This window comes from Xiphophorus hellerii, unplaced genomic scaffold, assembly GCF_003331165.1.
Source record: "Xiphophorus hellerii strain 12219 unplaced genomic scaffold, Xiphophorus_hellerii-4.1 PGA_scaffold_73__1_contigs__length_124999, whole genome shotgun sequence".
Lineage (NCBI taxonomy): Eukaryota > Metazoa > Chordata > Actinopteri > Cyprinodontiformes > Poeciliidae > Xiphophorus > Xiphophorus hellerii.
The window spans coordinates 69297-92535 of record NW_022587648.1 but is presented as its reverse complement, the minus strand read 5'-3'; the positions used below and the strand labels follow the sequence as shown (position 1 = coordinate 92535).

Here is a 23239-nt window from a genome sequence, read left to right as displayed (position 1 = left end):
GATTTAGATTATTCCATATCCTGCCAGATATTTGTGTTCAGATCGACAGACTAATGACGCGAGATCTCGGGGGATAACGTTTCACAAGTAAGATGGACATATTACAGTTTATATTTTGTGATTAGAATATTACTATACTGTATTTATGTCCACTGACAAAATAACAGCTAATATTAGCTATCAGCTTAGTGTAATACCGGGGTTCAGCCCCGCTATGAGGCGTTTATTCTTTATATATGTCTATGGGGAAAAGGGGCACAATGACGTATGGGCAAAGGTGCATTCATGGGCCCAATATGGGTGGGAATTTACAGCTACTTCATGTAAACACATTTTTCAACTAATACACCAAACAGTTACATAAATAAAAGAAGTTCAATGTCCAAAAATCTTGAAAATTGCTTTTATAGTTTATTTTTTCCCGTTTGACAAGCAAATAACAAAGATCAAACTTTTCATTAGTGATGTGTTGAGTAATGAAGCGGGTAAGACAGAGAACTCACCTAAACCTGAGCAGTTAAAGTTTTTATTTTTAAATAATAAATCGTTGTCCCTGGTGACATAGCGAGTAACAAACCAATCACATCTCTCTTTTCTATTTGTTTCTAGTTTTCTTTTGGATCCAGCCATTGTTTCATACAACCAGATTAATCAGAATTTATGTATCAGAATCACAAACATTTTAAACTTGTTTATTCATTGTAAAGCTTCATGTTGTTTTCACGTTGCCTATTTTACATATATTGTCCAGTTGATGTCACAGTAGAGCAAATGAAGCACCGCGGTGCATCGGCTCATGAGTCGAATGATTGGATGGAGTTCCTCAGGGCTTTTAAAAAAGTGGACTAAAATTAAATTTGAATATAATTTATAGTATTTGTTTAAAATCCATTCATTTGAGAATTCTCCAAATGTCAGCTGGATATGTCGATTCATCTATATCTCTGTCTGCGCTCTTGAATTTTCAAATGGTTTTTTGTTCATTTCTGCCTTAAACGATTTACTTCAGTAAAGTTAACAATTACTCTTTTTCTCTGTTTTCTTCTCCAGATTCCCTGAAGTGTAACGTTTATAACCTGGAGAGGAGATCCACTCTGGACCAGGAGGAGTTAGAACCTGTGCAGGTGAAACAAGAACAGGAAGAGCCTGAAGATCATCAGATAAAAGTGGAAGAGAAAGAAGTTTACTGCAGTCAGGATGAAGAACAGATTGGATTAAAACAGGAGACTGATACCTGCATGATGGTTCCTGTTGATGGGCAAACAGACCACACTGAATCAGAACCAAACAGGAACCAAGTCATCTTCCAGGAAGCAGCTGAAGCTGAGAACCAAAATCAGGAAAGAAGAAAACCTTTCTCATGTGACATCTGTAAAAAGCGTTTTGCTTTCAAATCTGCTTTTGATGCTCACATGAGAACTCATACGGGTGAAAAGCCGTTTTCATGTGTGAACTGTGGAAAAGGTTTTAGTCAAAAACAGCATTTAACTCAGCACATGATGATTCACACTGGTGAAAAGCCGTTTTCATGTGTGACCTGTGGAAAAGGTTTTAGTCACAAACAGGTTTTAACTCGGCACATGATGATTCACACTGGTGAAAAGCCGTTTTCATGTATGACCTGTGGAAAAAGTTTTAGTCACAAACAGCATTTAACTCAGCACATGATGATTCACACTGGTGAAAAGCCGTTTTCATGTGTGACCTGTGGAAAAAGTTTTAGTCACAAACAGCATTTAACTAAGCATATGATGATTCACACTGGTGAAAAGCCGTTTTCATGTGTGAACTGTGGAAAAGGTTTTAGTCACAAACAGGTTTTAACTCGGCACATGATGATTCACACTGGTGAAAAGCCGTTTTCATGTGTGAAATGTGGAAAAAGTTTTAGTCAAAAACAGCATTTAACTGAACACATGATGATTCACACTGGTGAAAAGCCGTTTTCATGTGTGAAATGTGGAAAATGTTTTAGTCAAAAACAGAATTTAACTCTGCACATGATGATTCACACTGGTGAAAAGCCGTTTTCATGTGTGAAATGTGGAAAATGTTTTAGTCACAAACGGATTTTAACTCGGCACATGAAGATTCACACTGGTGAAAAGCCGTTTTCATGTGTGAAATGTGGAAAAGGTTTTAGTCGAAAACTTAGTTTAACTGAACACATGATGATTCACACTGGTGAAAAGCCGTTTTCATGTGTGAACTGTGGAAAAGGTTTTAGTCACAAACAGGTTTTAACTCGGCACATGATGATTCACACTGGTGAAAAGCCGTTTTCATGTGTGAAATGTGGAAAAAATTTTAGTCAAAAACAGCATTTAACTCAGCACATGATGATTCACACTGGTGAAAAGCCGTTTTCATGTGTGAAATGTGGAAAAGGTTTTAGTCGAAAACTTAGTTTAACTGAACACATGATGATTCACACTGGTGAAAAGCCGTTTTCATGTGTGAACTGTGGAAAAGGTTGTAGTCAAAAACAGAAATTAACTCTGCACATGATGATTCACACTGGTGAAAAGCCGTTTTCATGTGTGAACTGTGGAAAAAGTTTTAGTCAAAAAGGTAATTTAACTCAGCACATGATGATTCACACTGGTGAAAAGCCGTTTTCATGTGTGAAATGTGGAAAAAGTTTTAGTCACAAACAGGTTTTAACTCAGCACATGATGATTCACACTGGTGAAAAGCCGTTTTCATGTGTGAAATGTGGAAAATGTTTTAGTCACAAACGGATTTTAACTCAGCACATGAAGATTCACACTGGTGAAAAGCCGTTTTCATGTGTGAACTGTGGAAAAAGTTTTGGTCAAAAACGGATTTTAACTCAGCACATGAAGATTCACACTGGTGAAAAGCCGTTTTCATGTGTGAAATGTGGAAAAAGTTTTAGTCAAAAACAGGATTTAACTCAGCACATGATGATTCACACTGGTGAAAAGCCGTTTTCATGTGTGAAATGTGGAAAAAGTTTTTGTCACAAACGGATTTTAACTGAACACATGATGATTCACACTGGTGAAAAACCATTTTCATGTGTGACCTGTGGAGAAAGTTTTCGTCACAAGGTGAGTTTAATTCACCACTTGAGGCGTCACACAGGTGAAAAGCAGTAGAAGTATTTTCCATACATGTTCTATGTTGAGGTTCACTATAGAACTGATTTGGTTTAAAACTAGAATGAAAGACTGGAGGGGTTTCATGTCTATAAAGCTGAAAATTGTTGTATTTGTTAAATGTGATCATTTGGATACTTGGAGATGTGCAACCATGACACATTTTCCTTCAGAGATGCTTTCTTGTTTTTTTTGGTATATTCTGTATAAAAGAACAATAATGATAAACTGTATATTATTGTATTAACATACAGTTTATGTCAAACTGTATGTTGTGTGTGTACAACGTGAAGAGCAGAGGGCTCAGCACACAGCCCTGAGGAGTGCCAGTACTGATGCTGATAGATGAAGAGGCTTGGGGGCCCACTGACTGTTTCATGCATTAACAGAGTTTGACCGGACATGGACTCCCTTCCAGAACATTCTCACATGATTGGACTTGAGGGATTGATTTGTATTATTCTGTACCATAGAGAGTTTGTGGGGTTTATTTTTGTAGTTTTTTAGATCAACAATAGAATGTACAGAATTGAGTGTTTTCAAAACATCTGCAAAAAAAAGTATTTGTGATAGTTTTGTCTTTAAAGTAAAATGAGATTTCTTTCAAATTATTGTGAGCAGTTTTACTCTACCTAATTAAAATCTTTTCAAATGAAAGAAAACTCATTTGTACTTTAAAGAAAATGCAAGATTCACCACAAACTAATTTTCATGCATTGATTGCACAAAGTACATGTGATTATTTTTAATATTTTGCTTTTTTTCTCTAGTTTTAGCTGTAATATTTTGCTCTTTTTTGCTGCATGCATTTATGTTGAAACAATTTTTATGTGTATTTATATATGTATTTTAGAAAGAAGTTAAAGTGTAACATTTCATTGAAGATTAAAAGTTTTGAGTTTTCCTTTAGTGTATGTTATGCCTCATACTTGAACCCAGTAGATGGTGGTACTACAGCTAAACTGGTTGTAGCCACTGTGGTTCCTGTAACTGATGGGTTGCCGGTTCAAACTCCCCACATCCATCTAAGTTGTTCTTGATTATTGACAGATTGACAAAGCCATCTTCTTCTGTTAACTGTAAATTTTTCTCCTCTGAGGCCTGTGACAAATTGACCACCTTTTTCATTAATAAAACGGTGAAAATAAGGGAGACAGTGAACTCCTCTGTGTCTGTTGTTAGGAAACAATTAACTATATTTTCCACCAAACAGGACTTACCTAGGATCACAGCAAAAAGCCCAGTGTTAATTTAACTCCCACAGAGTGGATTTTAACACTTTTTCAGTGTTCATATAGTCCACACTCTTCAGAGTTAAATTAACACTTTCAATATAGTTAAAATTTTAACACTTTATCAGAGTTACTTATTTAACTCACAAAACAGGGTTCATCCATATAATGGATAACACTGATCCAAGAACAAAATGTACCACTTTTAGTGTTGATTTAACACTTTCAAGTGTTATTTACTTCAAAAAAAGTTACTTTATGATTATGATTAATTATAATAATTTTTAAGAAAAAACATTTGACACAAGTACATCAATTTTGAGCACTTTATTTTTGCAGCTGTGTTTCCAACATTTTAAATTGTGGTACGATGAACAAGCATTCATTAGAAACGCCATAAGAGTTTTGAATATCAAAAGGCTTATGAAATTTAAGTTTTCTTTACTAAATGCCTTTCTTCACTTTGAACAATCCTGAAAGCATGATGATGATCATCAAATGTTTCTGTGAATAGCTGTTTAGGTAACAAAAGAAAGGTATTGTCAACTAAAAGTACATCACTTATCTGACAAAACACTGGCATCTCATCTTGAATTGTGCTGCAAACAGCAAGTCCTGGTCTGTATTCAACACCCTCAACTCTAACCCAGCTGGTTGAGAAAACATCTCCTGATGAAATCATTTGAAGCATTTCTTTGTTGACCACATCTTCATCTTTAAGTGAAAATGGTTTGAGAGGCCCATGCTCATTTTCTTTAATACTTATTGTTTCCCAATGATAAGCTGTGGCCATCTGATGCTTTTTCGCAAGTGATTTGGTTATATTTTTAAAGTTTTTAAAATATTCTATAAACATTTTGTGTTTAGCCTCAAACCTCATAGACCACATATGTAACAATGGACCTATTTTCCTAATGGAAGATGGATAGTGGATCATAAAATGATGCTTAGGTATCAAATTTCGATGTGAATATAAGAACTTAAAGAGTTTATGGTGTTCAACAATCAAATGCTTCAAATATATCGTCATACCCATAGTGAGAATAGGAGAAAAGACAATGTTCACAAAATGTGCTTTGAATAGCTCATCAAATGCTCCAAGAGAACCGTTTGTCTGGCATGGGATGAGGCACTTATCCATGACGATGTAGAAGCTGTCAATCTTGCTTCTCTGACGCCCAACAGCAAGGAGGTATGGCTGCAGACCCTGTTGACCCCGGAGATGCTCCTCTAAACTGCAGCATGACTAAAATTAAAAAGATATACACCAAACATAAGAAACAAAACATACAGCTTTACGATACACGTTACATCGAAAATAAATGTAAGTATGCCCAGACATCTTCAAAGCTGTCATTCAAACATCTGTATTTATGCATGTCTATAAAAGGAAATAGACAGATAATTTTGCATATTTTAAATTTCAATTACCTTATGAAAGACAACAAGTCTCTCAACTGCATCACTTGCACTGATTTTTGGAGACTTCTGTCCTCCTGGTTGCGGTGGAAGGAGATGTAAGAGAAGTAACAGCGAGGCCATTTCTTGGTCATAGCCTGAGGACAAATTTATAAAAGTTTTCAGATATAATATCAGAACTTTATGAGTACTCTGAACAGTCAACTATCTTCAGATATATCTAGGTACTTGCTAGATGTGTTAGCAGACAAAAAATATTGTTACATTCTTAGCAGACATTGAGTTATTAGGATTCTCAGTTTTATGGAAATATTAAAATTATAAATTATTATAATCCATGTCAAAATCTTGATAATGAAATATTTAAGGAAATAGGGAAAATACATAGAAGAGAAGTTTGGTGTGGAGATTTTAATGCTCACAATAGTCTATGGGGTAGCAAGAAGACAGATCATAATGGTGAAATAGTGGAAGAATTAATGGATGAAAGGTCATTAGTTTGTCTTAATAATGGAAAAGGTACAAGAGTAAATATACATAAAAATGCAGTTTCATGTCTTGATATTACATTAATATCAGACTGTCTTGTTAATGCATGTGAATGGGATGTTAATTGGGAGTCTACAATAGGGAGTGATCATTTTCCAGTAAGTACAATAATTGATGACAATATAAATAGACAAGAAGAGTTAACATTAATAAGATGGTGCTTTAATAAAGCTAATTGGTTTAAATTTAAAACAAAATGTGAAGAAACAAGTCATGTAGTAACATTAAAAGGTAATATTGAAGAATGTACAAATCAAATAACAGAACATATCTTAAATGCTGCAAATTATAGTATACCAAAAATAAAAGTGGAAGGTCAGAAGAAAGTAGTTCCTTGGTGGAATAATGAATGTAGTAAAACAATTAAAGATCGTAATAAAGCTTTTAAAATATTACAGAAAAATTTAACAATTGAAAGCCTTATTGATTATAAAAGGAAAATAGCAAAGGCTCGGAAAACTATAAAGGATGCAAAAAAGAAAACATGGAGAGATTATTGTTCATCAATAGGTTCAGAAATAAAATTACAGAATGTTTGGTTAATGTTTAGAAAAATGATGGGGAAAAAGAATAATGTTAATATTCCATCATTAGTTAGAGGACAGGAGGTATTGGTTTTAAATAAAGATAAAGCAGAGTTGTTAGGTGAGACATTTGCGGCAGTTCATAGTGGTGATCAGTTGACAGATACTCATAGAAGGCAGATGATTAAAAAAATTGGAAATCATAAAAATTCACTAGAAAAATATCAAAAATATTTGTCAACATTAGATATGAATATAACCATGAAAGAAATAAAAACAGTATTGAAAGGGACAGGATATTCAGCTCCAGGGGAGGATCAATTATGTTATGCTATGTTCCGACAGATGCCAGAAGTAACACTGAAATTAATATTAAAATTATTTAATAAAATATGGAAAGAAGGATCGATACCAAATAGTTGGAAAAGGGCAATAATATTACCATTTAATAAGCCAGGTAAAGATCCTACCTGTCCAAATAATTACAGACCAATTGCTCTAACTTCTCATTTCAGTAAATGGATGGAGAAAATAATAGTAAATAGACTTGGATACTTTCTTGAGAAGAATAATCTAATTAATGGATATCAATGTGGATTCAGAACAGGAAGATCAACAATGGATGCTCTAACTAGAGTCAGTAATGAAATAGAGAAAGCTTTAAAAATGAAGGAACTAATGATTATAGTATTTTTTGATATAGAAAAAGCGTATGACTCACTATGGAAAGAAGGATTACTTATAAAAATGAAACAGATGGGAATAGGTGGGAGAATGTATAATTGGATAGCAAATTTTCTGCTAGATAGAAAAATAAGAGTAAAAATTGGGAATGATTATTCAAAAGAATTTAATGTTGAAAATGGAATACCTCAAGGTAGTGTAATTAGTCCAATTTTATTTAATATTATGATCAATGATATTTTCTATGATACTGATAAATGTATAAAATCTGCACCATATGCAGATGATGGGGTCATATGGATGAAGGGGAAAAATATTAAATATGTGGTAGGAAATATTAAAAAAGCAATTAGTAAAGTAGAAAAATGGTCTTATGAATGGGGTTTTAAATTATCAGCAAGCAAGTCTTGTTATATGGTTGTCACAAAGAAGAGAAATATTAATATAGAAACAATAACATTATATGGACAAACGTTAGAAAGAGTAACAGAATATAAATATCTAGGTTTATGGTTGGATAGTTTGTATTCATGGAAAACACATTTAGATAACTTAGAAACCAAGTGTAAAAAAAGTTATTAATCTATTAAAGGCTGTGGCTGGAAATAATTGGGGTGCAGATAGACAGTCATTATTAAACATATACAGGGCTCTCATGAGATCAATAATAGATTATGGCAGTATAATATATGGAGCAGTAGCTAAAACATCATTACAAAAAATAGAAAGATTACAGTGTAGGGCTTTACGTATATGTACAGGAGCAGTAAAAACAACACCTATTAATGCTCTTTTAATTGAAACTGGGGAAACTCCACTGGAAATGAGGAGAATTAAATTAGCTTTAGCATATTGGATGAAAATCAAAAGTAATAAAGATGATAATGTGAATTCAATTATTTTACAGAATTGTTGGGAATATTTGAAGTTCCAAAGTAATGGATTTGGATGGATGGTTAGGAAATGGATTAAAATGTATAGATTAGAGGACAAGGAAATAGCTCATTTTAATCCAATTAGCGTTATTCCTCCATGGCTAATACCAGAGGTTAATGTAGATTTAAAAATTAATACAATGAAAAATGATTGGAATTTAAATGAAATAGGGATCAAGACTGATATTTATTGAAGAAATACATATAACAATTATCTTAAAATTTATACAGATGGTTCTAAGAATTTAAAAGGATATGTGGGAATAGGAATATATATATCAGAGTTTAATAAATTTATTTCTAAAAGAATATCAGATCGACGGTTTTTACAGCAGAAATGGTGGCAGTTATATTAAGCTTGCAATGGGTTGAGGAGGTCCGACCAGACAGGGTGGTGGTGTGCACAGATTCCAAAGCAGTAGTAGAAAGTATTAAGGGAGAAGGAAACGATAGAAAAGATTTAGTATTAGAAATTCATCATATTTTATTTAGATTATATAGGGGTGGCATTGATGTTTGGTTTTGTTGGGTGCCAGCACATGTAGGAGTAAAAGGCAATGAAAAGGCAGATAAATTAGCTAAAAGGGCTTTAGAGGGGGAAATAACAATTTCAATTCCTTTTGGGAAAGGGGAAGGGAAATCACTTATTAAAAGTAAAGAAATGGAGAAATGGCAAAAAATGTGGAATGAAGATAAGAAAGGAAGAAGATTATATGAAGTACAAAAGTCAGTTCGAATTCGAAGCATTAATGAACGAAACAGAAGAGAAGAAATAATAATTAGTAGATTAAGAGTAGGTCATACCTACTTAAATGACATGCTTTATACAATAGGGAGGAAAAATTATGATAAATGTGAGAGATGTGGAGAGAAAGAAAATGTAGAACACATATTGATGAACTGTAAGTCAAATGAACTCGAAAGGGAAGAATTAAAGAGAATAGTTAGAAATATAGGGCATGAATGGAATCTTAAAGGTATATTAGGAAATGAAGGAAACATAACAGATATTCACAAATTAAGGAAAGCATTGTTTATTTATCTTAAGAATACAAAATTAAAAAATAGAATTTAATAGATGTGAAGTAATGCTGCTACACACTCATGTACAGTAGGTGGCGGTATGCACCTTAAAGTTGCTTGTGATCCGCCATAATAGAAAAGAAGAAGAAGAAGAAGGACGAGGAAACGGAAAGAAAAACAGAAAATGGCGCATGGTCTGTTTGGTTGAATGTTCGACTGTTTCTCTAAACGAGTTTATCAACGAGCCGTTAACTGCTGCTGAAGAAACATTCACAGAGTTTAAAGAAATCATCGTCAAGTCGGAGGAAGAGATGGATGATCATCGCAGACTGCTGGATTTCTCCCGGAGGCCCCAGATAATCTTACACCGAATAGGTAGGAACCACCAGCGTTTGGATGCAGGTTAAGGTCTAAATGTCTGCACCTTTCTGTATGAGGATCATTTTAGTAAATGTTCTTTTCCCGTATAAATGTTTTGTTAACCGGTAAATGAACGCAGGAATCACAATTACGCTGTGAAAATGGCTTATTGATGTAGAGAGAAAATGGAGCCAAAAACCTTTTTTATGGCTTTTCCTCCTTTAACTACACGAAGCTGAAGTTGGTTTCCGATTCCACCTAATTTTTCACTTCCTTTCGCATCTTTAATAGACTCTGGTTTAAAAACTGCAAGAACTACACTCTTCAAAACCTGGACTGGATTATTCTGCTCTAATAGCAGAATATTTAAATCCATGTTTGGGATTTGTGAAACTTTTTTCTGATTTGTGAAACTTTATGTAACAGACGGCTGCAGAAGATCTTTCCTTCCAACAACCATCTCCATCTACAATAACTCTTGGAAGAATTCATGAGTAACACCAACATTTAATTTCCCATTAGGATTAATTAAGTGGTTTTGAATTAGAATTGAATTGGAATTTTAAAAAACTGCATGGAACAAGTGTGAATAGTAATCTAAACTTTAGTGAAGTTTCACAAATCCCAAACATAAATTAAAATATTCTGCTATTAGAGAAGAATAGTCTAGTCCAAGTTTGAAATACGTAGTTGTTGTAGTTTTGGCATTAGACCAGTTTTAATATGAGCTGGATGCAAAGATGGGTAAAAATGGCATTTTATTGAAGTTCCACAAATCGGATAAAAGTTTCACAAATCACAAACATGGTTTTAAATATTCTGCTGTTAGTTGAAAATAATCTTGTCCAGGTTTCAAGAGTTTAGGTGTTATGGTAGTTTGGGAATTTGAGCAGTTATACTATAACAGAGATTAAAAAGTGGTGAAATCAACCTTTATTGAAGTTTCACAAATCAGAAACATGGTTATAAATATTCTGCTGTGAGAGCAGATTAACCCAGTCCAGGTCAGAAGAGTCTAGCTGTTGTAGTTTTTAAACTAGACTCTATTAAAGATGTGGAAGGTAGTGAAAAATTAAGTGGACTCGCCCTTTAGCCATTTCCTGAATCAGAAGCTGGAATCGGAAACCAACTTCAGCTTCGTCCAATGATCTCAGGTAATTACTAATTGGAACGTGCATATATAAGCTAGTAAAGCCTTGCAATGCAAACAGCATGAAACAATAATAGAGGTGTTATTATCTGTCAAACTAAACCTCATATAAAAGTCCAATCAACAAGCCACTGCTGCATTGAGGTGATGTTTCATACGTAGGTGTAACACATGAGAAAACCCGGATCGTGACAGACGACGTGGAGTTTCAAATAATATCAAGTGGCCTAGGCTCTCCCTATTAAAAGTACCCAGGCAAGTCTGGCTTAAAATTATGAAACAGAAGTAGTATACAAAATATATTTTATTTATACATACTTTTATAATATTAAAAATAGACTTTATTATTCTAATTTAAAACCCAATGAAGCACAGCAACCCAGAACAAACACTAGGAGCAGTCTGAGACTTAAAACAACTGCAAACCAAATTAGTAGCACACACCACACACTACAGGATGATCGGTTACGAAATCGCAAGCGACAATCTTAGAGAACGATCAACGTTCTAAAATTGTCGTATGGAGAGGGGGGGGATTGTGTAGTGTGAACTATTGCATCGGGTAGTCGATGTGCCCATCTTCTCTATTTAAATCTAATTATTACTATAGGGCAACATGATATACAGACTTTATAATCTGCACTCTTTTGGTTGAATGCAGTATTTATTTCCACTTTGGCTTTATGTTGTTTAATTTTTGTTCAAGTAGATTTTTTATTAATGGAGACTGAGAATCCATGTTATTTATGGTTTTGGTTGTTTTGTTTTGTTCATCAGTTCCAGTGTTAAATGTTCTTTTGAAAATAAAGTGTATCTATCTTTGGCAGAAAATCGCATGCATTATTACGTCATTTCCATTAAATCAGTGTAAAATGGTCTTCAAACAATATTATCATTTATCGCAATAATTTTTGAGACGATTAATCGTTCAGCAAAATTTGTTATCGTGACAGGCCTAGTAGCAACATTATAAAAAGCGACACTGACGTTACACAGAACCAGCCATAAGTTACACATCAAAAATCCATTTATCCTACCAGTAGCACATATATTGATGATCCTGCGGCGCCAGCGCTCATCCGACAGACATCCAACTGCACACAACACTCATAGCTTGGCTGCCACACTCGGTGCCTATCTGCACTAATAAGCCCGACAATGCTGTGAACCGGAAGTGAAGGTGGGGAAAAGCATAGACATAATATAATGAGTAGACCCCGCATGGCTGCTCTGGCGTAGGAAATACGGCGGCCATCTTGGAGCGGTCGTCCCTCCTACTTGGCTAAACCAAAACAGCAGAAGATGCCTCAGCACTGCCAGATATTTGTGTTCAGATCGACAGACTAATGACGCGAGATCTCGGGGGATAACGTTTCACAAGTAAGATGGACATATTACAGTTTATATTTTGTGATTAGAATATTACTATACTGTATTTATGTCCACTGACAAAACAACAGCTAATATTAGCTATCAGCTTAGTGTAATACCGGGGTTCAGCCCCGCTATGAAGGCTAACCGAGATTTTGTAAATCTTAAAAAGTTTTAAATATTCCCTAACATTGATTTAGATTATTCCACACAAAGTGGCAAAGACTCTTATTTATATGAAATTCTTTCACTCTGTCTAAAGTAAAATAGCTCCTGTTTTTGTTTTGAATGTTTCATAAAGACCATGTGAGGAAGAAGTGGGGAATGTCTTTAAGGAGAGACGGATTCACTGCACTGATGAATCTCAGCTGCTGAATCTCTCTTAAGCTCCTCCTCGGCTGGAAAACATGAATAAAACCTATATAGATATTATGTATATACGCATGTCCATATAAATATGTGTAGTTTAATGCATATTATTCAGCATTAATAATTATTTAAGCATCTTTATTTCTCTCTGATTGTATTATTTTGTGTTTGTATATTTATATAAATATGTATTGATATTACTAAATAATATATTTAAAAGATTATGACTGGTTGTGTGCTTTGTAAAATAATCATAATACAGAAATATCAACACATTCTATTCTGACTCTATTCTGTTTTCCCCACTAAGAATAGTTAAATATGCTCAACCTTATATCAGTCATTCAAAAATACTTTAAAAATCATTTCCTTGTAAATGTTGCTAACCTTTTATTAAGGTTTACAGAAAAATTGGTAAATATCTGTTTAGTATTTAGCGAGTTATGATTGATAAATGCGCTGATACGTCATTGAGTCTGTTAAACATAAAGCTGAGTGGAACGGTCGACCGCTCCAAGATGGCCGCCTTAAATCTCTTCAGTAACAATAGGCAAGAGCGGTCCATGAGGCGTTTATTTATAGTCTATGGGGAAAAAGGGCACAATGACTATGGGCAAAGGTGCATTCATGGGCCCAATATGGGTGGGAATTTACAGCTACTTCATGTAAACACATTTTTCAACTAATACACCAAACAGTTACATAAATAAAAGAAGTTCAATGTCCAAAAAACTTGAAGATTGCTTTTATAGTTTATTTTTTCCCGTTTGACAAGCAAATAACAAAGATCAAACTTTTCATTAGTGATGTGTTGAGTAATGAAGCGGGTAAGACAGAGAACTCACCTAAACCTGAGCAGTTAAAGTTTTTATTTTTTAGTAATAAATCGTTGTCCCTGGTGACATAGCGAGTAACAAGCCAATCACAACCCTCTTTTCTTTTTGTTTCTAGTTTCTTTTGGATCCAGCCATTGTTTCATACAACCAGATTAATCAGAATTTGTGTATCAGAATCACAAACATTTTTTACTTGTTTATTCATTGTAAAGCTTCATGTTGTTTTCACGTTGCCTATTTTACATATATTGTCCAGTTGATGTCACAGTAGAGCAAATGAAGCACCGCGGTGCATCGGCTCATGAGTCGAATGATTGGATGGAGTTCCTCAGGGCTTTTAAAAATGTGGACTAAAATGAAATTTGAATATAATTTATAGTATTTGTTTAAAATCCGTTCATTTGAGAATTCTCCAAATGCCAGCTGGATATGTCGATTCATCTATATCTCTGTCTACGCTCTTGAATTTTCAAATGGATTTTTGTTCATTTCCGCCTTAAACGATTTACTCCAGTAAAGTTAACAATTACTCTTTTTCTCTGTTTTCTTCTCCAGATTCCCTGAAGTGTAACGTTTATAACCAGGAGAGGAGATCCACTCTGGACCAGGAGGAGTTAGAACCTGTGCAGGTGAAACAAGAACAGGAAGAGCCAGAAGATCATCAGATAAAAGTGGAAGAGAAAGAAGTTTACTGCAGTGAAGATGAAGAACAGATTGAATTAAAACAGGAGACTGATACCTGCATGATGGTTCCTGTTGATGAGCAAACAGACCACACTGAATCAGAACCAAACAGGAACCAAGACATCTTCCAGGAAGCTGCTGAAGCTGAGAACCAAAATCAGGAAAGAAGAAAACCTTTCTCATGTGACATCTGTAAAAAGTGTTTGTCTTTCAAATCTGTTTTTGATGCTCACATGAGAACTCATACGGGTGAAAAGCCGTTTTCATGTGTGAAATGTGGAAAAAGTTTTTGTCAAAAACAGGATTTAACTAAGCACATGATGATTCACACTGGTGAAAAGCCGTTTTCATGTGTGAACTGTGGAAAAAGTTTTAGTCAAAAACAGACTTTAACTCGGCACATGAGGATTCACACTGGTGAAAAGCCATTTTCATGTGTGAAATGTGGAAAAAGTTTTAGTCAAAAACAGCATTTAACTTGGCACATGATGATTCATACTGGTGAAAAGCCGTTTTCATGTGTGAACTGTGGAAAAAGTTTTAGTCAAAAACAGCATTTAACTTGGCACATGATGATTCATACTGGTGAAAAGCCGTTTTCATGTGTGAACTGTGGAAAAAGTTTTAGTCAAAAACAGGTTTTAACTCAGCACATGATGATTCACACTGGTGAAAAGCCGTTTTCATGTGTGAACTGTGGAGAAAGTTTTCGTCACAAGGTGAGTTTAATTCACCACTTGAGGCGTCACACAGGTGAAAAGCAGTAGAAGTATTTTCCATACATGTCCTTTGTTGAGGTTCACTATAGAACTGATTTGGTTTAAAACTAGAATGAAAGACTGGAGGGGTTTCATGTCTATAAAGCTGAAAATTGTTGTATTTGTTAAATGTGATCATTTGGATACTTAGAGATGTGCAACCATGACACATTTTCCTTCAGAGTTGCTTTCTTGTTTTTTTTTTGGCATATTCTGTATCAAAGAACAATAATGATAAACTGTATGTTATTGTATTAACTTACAGTTTATGTCAAACTGTATGTTGTGTGTGTACAACGTGAAGAGCAGAGGGCTCAGCACACAGCCCTGAGGAGTGCCAGTACTGATGCTGATAGATGAAGAGGCTTGGGGGCCCACTGACTATTTCATGCATTAACAGAGTTTGACCGGACATGGACTCCCTTCCAGAACATTCTCACATAATTGGACTTGGGGGATTGATTTGTATTATTCTGTACCATAGAGAGTTAGTGGGGTTTATTTTTGTAGTTTTTAAAATCAACAATAGAATGTACAGAATTGAGTGTTTTCAAAACATCTGCAAAAAAAGTATTTGTGATAGTTTTGTCTTTAAAGTAAAATGAGATTTCTTTGAAATTATTGTGAGCAGTTTTACTCTACCTAATTAAAATCTTTTCAAATGAAAGAAAACACATTTGTACTTTAAAGAAAATGCAACATTCACCACAAACTAATTTTCATGCATTGATTGCACAAAGTACATGTGATTATTTTCAATTATTTACTTTTTTTCTCTAGTTTTAGCTGTAATATTTTGCTCTTTTTTGCTGCATGAATTTTGTTGAAACAATTTTTATGTGTATTTATATATGTATTTTAGAAAGAAGTTAAAGTGTAACATTTCATTGAAGATTAAAAGTTTTGAGTTTTCCTTTAGTGTATGTTATGCCTCATACTTGAACCCAGTAGATGGTGGTACTACAGCTAAACTGGTTGTAGCCACTGTGGTTCCTGTAACTGATGGGTTGCCGGTTCAAACTCCCCACATCCATCTCAGTTGTTGAGTCCTTGAGCAAGGCACCAAACCTGCCTTGCCTGCTGTTAGTGAGAAGTCCGATGGCGCCCATTGTGTAGCAGCTTCTATCAGTCTGCCCTGCTCAAAAAGACAACCATACACAAGTTATTTCAAAAAGATGCGTTACAGAAACTACTGCCGATCGATTTATTCAGGCTGTTCCTTCAACTGCTATACACTCCTGTACTTCTCTGAGTGATTTAACAGACAAGTTTATTTTTACAATTCAGAAGGTTATTGACACCATTGCTCCTGTTACTACAAAAGTAATCTCTGGGAAACGTAAACCACCTTGGAGAAATTTTGAGTCAGTTAGAAAAGGGGGAAAAAAAAGAGTCCCGGAAAGCAGAACGTCGGTGGCGTAAAACTAAAGTACAAACCCATTTAGATATCTTCAAAGATAAACTGAGAAATGCAAGGTTTTTTTTTTTTTTTTTTCCAAATGTCATCTCTACCTCTGTCAACAACTCTCGTGCTCTGTTCTTGATTGTTGACAGATTGACAAATCCACCTTCTTCTGTTAACTGTAAATTTTTCTCCTCTGAGGCCTGTGACAAATTGACCACCTCTTTCATTAATAAAACGGTGAAAATAAGGGAGACAGTGAACTCCTCTGTGTCTGTCGTTAGGAAACAATTAACTATATTTTCCACCAAACAGGACTTACCTAGGATCCCAGCAAAAAGCCCAGTGTTAATTTAACTCCCACAGAGTGGATTTTAACACTTTTTCAGTGTTTATATAGTCCACACTCTTCAGAGTTAAATTAACACTTTCAATATAGTTAAAATTTTAACACTTTATCAGAGTTACTTATTTAACTCACAAAACAGGGTTCATCCATATAAAGGATAACACTGATCCAAGAACAAAATGTACCACTTTTAGTGTTGATTTAACACTTTCAAGTGTTATTTACTCCAAAAAAAGTTACTTTATGATTATGATTAATTATAATTATTAAGAAAAAATTTTGACACAAGTACATCAATTTTGAACACTTTATTTTTGCAGCTGTGTTTCCAACATTTTAAATTGTGGTACGATGAACAAGCATTCATTAGAAACGCCATAAGAGTTTTGAATATCAAAAGGCTTATGAAATTTAAGTTTTCTTTACTAAATGCCTTTCTTCACTTTGAACAATCCTGAAAACATGATGATGACCATCAAATGTTTCTGTTAATAGCTGTTTAGGTAACAAAAGAAAGGTATTGTCAACTAAAAGTACATCACTTATCTGACAAAACACTGGCATCTCATCTTGAATTGTGCTGCAAACAGCAAGTCCTGGTCTGTATTCAACACCCTCAACTCTAACCCAGCTGGTTGAGAAAACATCTCCTGATGAAATCATTTGAAGCATTTCTTTGTTGACCACATCTTCATCTTTAAGTGAAAATGGTTTGAGAGGCCCATGCTCATTTTCTTTAATACTTATTGTTTCCCAATGATAAGCTGTGGCCATCTGATGCTTTTTCGCAAGTGATTTGGTTATATTTTTAAAGTTTTTAAAATATTCTTTAAACATTTTGTGTTTAGCCTCAAACCTCATAGACCACATATGTAACAATGGACCTATTTTCCTAATGGAAGATGGATAGTGGATCATAAAATGATGCTTAGGTATCAAATTTCGATGTGAATATAAGAACTTAAAGAGTTTATGGTGTTCAACAATCAAATGCTTCAAATACATCGTCATACCCATAGGGAGAATAGGAGAAAAGACAATGTTCACAAAATGTGCTTTGAATAGCTCATCAAATGCTCCAAGAGAACCGTTTGTCTGGCATGGGATGAGGCACTTATCCATGACGATGTAGAAGCTGTCAATTTTGCTTCTCTGACGCCCAACAGCAAGGAGGTATGGCTGCAGACCCTGTTGACCCCGGAGATGCTCCTCTAAACTCCAGCATGACTAAAATTAAAAAGATATACACCAAACATAAGAAACAAAACATACAGCTTTATGATACACGTTACATCGAAAATAAATGTAAGTATGCCCAGACATCTTCAAAGCTGTCATTCAAACATCTGTATATATGCATGTCTATAAAAGGAAATAGACAGATAATTTTGCATATTTTAAATTTCAATTACCTTATGAAAGACAACAAGTCTCTCAACTGCATCACTTGCACTGATTTTTGGAGACTTCTGTCCTCCTGGTTGCGGTGGAAGGAGATGTAAGAGCAGTAACAGCGAGGCCGTTTCTTGGTCATAGCCTGAGGACAAATTTATAAAAGTTTTCAGATATAATATCAGAACTTTATGAGTACTCTGAACAGTCAACTATCTTCAGATATATCTAGGTACTTACTAGATGTGTTAGCAGACAAAAAATATTGTTACATTCTTAGCAGACATTGAGTTATTAGGATTCTCAGGTTTTTGCTTCTTGCGTGGTATCTCATCCATTAGTATTGTTGATGTTGATGCATTTGAGTCGAAGCTCGAGTCAGACTCAGAAGCAGATGACCATTCTGAGAACTCTGAAGAAAGAGACAATAGACATCAGTGACATTCTTTGGTCAAATCTGTATAACAGTTGATTTAATTTGCTTTGGTATCTCACCATCATAGCAGAAAACTGTCAGTACCACATTGCCTTGTCTAAGGAGGTCACTGAATATTTCTTCGTCAACTTCAGTACCTGTTTGTATGTAACTTTGCCTTCAGGTGGCAGGCAAAATCGTTCAATGACTGAAAAAACGAGGCAAGATTTAGAGCCTAATTCTGTAATTAGCTGGATTTTTGTAAACTAACAGTTACTTGATATGGATCATGTGATTAGTATGAAACATATTAATGAAAATACAATGGATTACTCTTTTTACTTACCTCAAATGTGTAAAATATGTGTTAAATAGACATACATTGAAAAGAATAATGCCCATGCCCCACACAGGTGTTAAATAAATAACAAACCTTTCTCATGAAACTGATTAAAGTCATCCATCTGTTCCCTTGACTTTATACCCACAAGTTTATTCCTAAAGGTCTTTTATGTTTTTGCTCCTGATCTTTTACAAAAAATTATTAAGTCACTCTCCTCTGGAGTCTTCCCTCAGGCTTTTAAGACTGCGGTGGATAAACCACTTCTCAAAAAACGTAATCTAGACTCATCCATTCTAAGCAATCATCAACCAATATCAAATGTACCTTTTTTGGCTAAAATATTAGAAAAAAATATTTTTCAACAGATAAAAGGCTTTCTAGCCCTGAACAACTGTTTTGATGTCCATCAATCAGGCTTCTGTCAACATCACAGTACTGAAACTGCTCTTGCCAAAGTATTCAATTCAAGTTAAACCACTTCTCAAAAAACATAATCTGGAAGTTTAAAGCTGTAATTATTGGCTCTTTTCTGCTGCGCATTTAGATTACTGTCTTTTTATGTTCAAATTATTTTTATGTGTATTTATAAATTGAGAATGACCTCTGCATCAATCAGGATGAAGAACAACTTGTGGTGAAGAAGCAGGAGATGAAAACCTTTCCTGCATCTCCTACCAGTGTAGAAATAAGCTGCAGTGAACCCGAACCAAACAGGGAGCAACTCGTCTCTCAGGACAGCTGTGATGCTGAGGACCGAAATCAGGAAGAAAGCAATGATGAAGACACAGAAATAAGCAGCGATGAAGAACCGAAACAAAATAACAGATGTCAGAAAACCAGAGGGTATGATAACAATTCTGACAAATTAAAACAAAAAGAGCAGAAGAAAACGCACAAAGATAAAAATCTGTATTCATGTACGATGTGTGATAAATTGTTTTCTCAAAAGACTCACTTGATCTACCACATGAGAACGCACACAGGTGAGAAGCCTTTCTCATGCAAGTTTTGTGGAAAATGTTTCAGTCGAGAAAGTATTGTGAACAATCACCTGAGAATCCACACAGGCGAAAAGCCCTTCTCATGTCTGACCTGTGGAAAAAGTTTCACTCTCAAACATAAGTTGACGGATCACATGAGAATTCACACAGGTGAGAAACCGTTTCCGTGCAACGCTTGTGATAAATCTTTTAATCTAAAAAGCAATCTGAAGCAGCACCTGAGAATCCACACGGGCGAGAAGCCTTTCTCATGTGTGACCTGCGGTAAAAGTTTCAGTCAAAGAAGTCAAGTAACGCTTCACATGAGAAGTCACACGGGTGACCGACCTTTTTCATGCGTGACCTGTGGGAAAAGTTACAGCCACAAAGGTCACCTAACTGATCACATGAGAACTCACACAGGTGAGAAGCCATTTTCATGTCTGACATGTGGAAAAAGTTACAGTCAGAAAGGCCATTTGACAGTTCACATGCGAATTCACACAGGTGAGAGGCCGTTTCCATGTAGCACCTGTGGAAAAACCTTCAGTCGAAGAAGTCGTTTAAAAAAACACCTGAGAATTCACACAAGATAGACGTCCTGTGTGACCTGTGGGAAGTGTCTCAGTTTAAGGAGCAAGAAGCATTTTATACAGCTGTGAACTTTAAATCATCCCCTCACATATTTTTTCTGATTTTACTTCTTGGTTACTGAAATGTAAAAATCCGTAGCATCCGTGTCTGAACAATGTTTACATCTCTAATGAATGAACGGGTCTTCAGAACAATCTTGTGTTGAACACACAGTAAGAGCTATAAGGAAAGAATAAAACTACTGTTTGCTCTTACACACACACAGAGGTTCACTTTAGAGTGACATTAGGTCATACTAAGCAAATTCAAGCATATCTAAATAAACACCAGCTTCTTCATGTAAAAACTGTCTCTCCTGCTAAAGTTCAACATGAATGGAACGGCAACTACGGATTTAAAAAACTGTGGGAGTTAAGAGTTGTATGAATGGAAGACGGAAAGAAGAGGTAGTCTTATCTCGACTTAGAATTGGTCAAACTGGACTTAATAGTTCTCTTTTCAGAATAGGGAAACATGAAATAGGGACTTGTAATTATTGTAATCAGATGGAAACAGTGGAACATGTTTTATTAGAATGTAATAAGTATTCAGAGGAACGTCAGCACTTAAATTCAATGCTAAATAGAGAGAAAATAGGATTTTCTATGATAAATCTTTTAGGAAATAAATTCTGTTAGAAATCAATTAATTATTAATTAGATCTTTTTTTTTAAAACACTGGGTTATTTAATCATATATATATATATATATATATATATATATATATATATATATATATATATATATGTGTGTGTGTGAACTGTGGAAAAAGATTTAGTCAAAAACAACATTTTACTCATCACATGAGGATTCACACTGGTGAAAAGCCGTTTTCTTGTGTGACCTGTGGAAAAAGTTTTTGTCAAAAAGGTAATTTAATTCAGCACATGAGGATTCACACAGGTGAAAAGCAGTAGAAGTATTTTCCATACATGTTCTATGTTGAGGTTCACTATAGAACAGATTTGGTTTAAAACTAGAATGAAAGACTGGAGGGGTTTCATGTCTATAAAGCTGAAAATTGTTGTATTTGTTAAATGTGATCATTTGGATAATTGGAGATGTGCAACCATGACACATTTTCCTTCAGAGATGCTTTCTTGTTTTTTTTGGCATATTCTTTATCAAAAAACAATAATGATAAACTGTATGTTATTGTATTAACATACAGTTTATGTCAAACTGTATGTTGTGTGTGTACAACATGAAGAGCAGAGGGCTCAGCACACAGCCCTGAGGAGTGCCAGTACTGATGCTGATAGATGAAGAGGCTTGGGGGCCCACTGACTATTTCATGCATTAACAGAGTTTGACCGGACATGGACTCCCTTCCAGAACATTCTCACATGATTGGACTTGAGGGATTGATTTGTATTATTCTGTACAATAGAGAGAGTTAGTGGGGTTTATTTTAAAAGTTTTTAAAATCAAAACTAGAATGTACAGAATTGAGTGGGGGTTTTTTTTAAATCTGGAAACAAATATTTGCGATAGTTTTGTCTTTAAAGTAAAATGAGATTGAGTTTTCTTTCAAATTATATTAACCAGATGATTAAAATCTTTTCAAATGAAATAAGATGGATTTGTACTTGAAGGAAAATGCAAGATTCACCACAAATTAATTTTCCTGCTTTGATTGCCAGAGCCGGCACAAGGCATAGCAAACTAAGCAGCCACTAAGGGCCCCAGGGCCACTAGGGGGCCCCCTCAGTGGAGCTGATTTTATTTATTTTTCTTAGTAATAATTTCTGTCATAATATCAAAACCACACAATGTCACTATTAAGTGGTTTGTTTTTACAATAATATATATTTGATAATGTATGTAGAAATTATATTTTTATTGATAGAAAGAAACAATATGCTCTTGGCGGCCCCTGGTGGCCGCGGTAGGTACCGCACGCTTCGCTGGTAACATGAGCCTCATCCAAACGTGAAAAGCTCCGGTCAGAAGACAAGTCAGCAAAACAATGTCTCCAAAAAGGACTTATCCTTCAGGGAGGGAGAAAAGAAAGGAAGAATAGAAAAAAGCCAAGATAAAGGTTTGTTTTAATGTGTCTTGGTAATGTCATGTAAAAGATTTGTAAAGCTGCTAACAGAAAATTAGCTTGAATGGTCCAGTTCAACAGCCCAACATTTATAGGGTCTTTGTGTTTGTGTGAAACTGAGTGTAAACTTTAAACGAGTTGATTCTCATGGTTGGCTCTGTATATTTCTCATGTATTTTTGGCTTCAAAACTCCGTGTTTGATAAGGTTTGATAAAAATAACTTAAACTTCTCAATGTTTGACATTGTCTAGCAAAATGTTTTTACGTCAGGCTACATAGCTGCTACATGGATGAGCTGCTCTATGCTGTAGTTGGTGATTTGTTGTTTGCTGCTGAGCATAATCATTTTGTGGCCAAAACAAACATTATTTTTACATCAACTTCTAAGTTATGTTAAAATCATTTGAAGGATCAGAATCAGTCCAGTACTGGTACCGGTCCACATTGTAGGGGAGAAAGACTCACCTGGTATAAATTACAATTTTTAGCTATTTGTTAGATTTTAAATTTCTTATTTTCATATGTACTCATTTATCTTACTTTAATTTGCTTTTTCTAGCAGCTGTTAACTTCTGTAACTAGGGTTTCCCAAGTCTGAATAAAAAGAGGAGCAGCGAGAGGGGAAATTTAGAGTGAATTGCAATAGACACTGTTTCAAAGT

The 23239-nt window shown here is 34.9% G+C and overlaps 3 protein-coding genes and 1 long non-coding RNA gene across 4 annotated transcripts; 2 read left to right on the top strand and 2 right to left on the bottom strand.

Moving 5' to 3' along the window:
• Positions 1-1412: 1412 nt before the first annotated feature.
• On the top strand, positions 1413-3208 carry LOC116716606 (gastrula zinc finger protein XlCGF57.1-like). The gene has a single exon (XM_032557428.1). The coding sequence runs from the start codon at positions 1413-1415 to the stop codon at positions 3120-3122; it is 1710 nt and encodes a 569-aa protein (XP_032413319.1). The 3' UTR covers positions 3123-3208.
• A 1467-nt stretch (positions 3209-4675) lies between these two features.
• On the bottom strand, positions 4676-5998 carry LOC116716607 (uncharacterized). The gene is made up of 2 exons (XM_032557429.1): positions 5786-5998; positions 4676-5600 (listed from the first exon to the last, which is right to left on the bottom strand). Exons 1-2 carry the CDS (start codon positions 5894-5896, stop codon positions 4785-4787), a joined length of 927 nt encoding a protein of 308 aa, XP_032413320.1. The 5' UTR covers positions 5897-5998; the 3' UTR covers positions 4676-4784.
• An 11909-nt stretch (positions 5999-17907) lies between these two features.
• LOC116716609 (uncharacterized) lies at positions 17908-18908 on the bottom strand. Its single transcript, XR_004338560.1, has 3 exons — positions 18655-18908; positions 18180-18571; positions 17908-17994 (listed from the first exon to the last, which is right to left on the bottom strand). It is a non-coding gene; the product is annotated as an uncharacterized LOC116716609 (long non-coding RNA).
• A 592-nt stretch (positions 18909-19500) lies between these two features.
• On the top strand, positions 19501-21099 carry LOC116716608 (gastrula zinc finger protein XlCGF8.2DB-like). Its single transcript, XM_032557431.1, has one exon. The coding sequence runs from the start codon at positions 19567-19569 to the stop codon at positions 20491-20493; it is 927 nt and encodes a 308-aa protein (XP_032413322.1). The 5' UTR covers positions 19501-19566; the 3' UTR covers positions 20494-21099.
• Positions 21100-23239: the final 2140 nt, after the last annotated feature.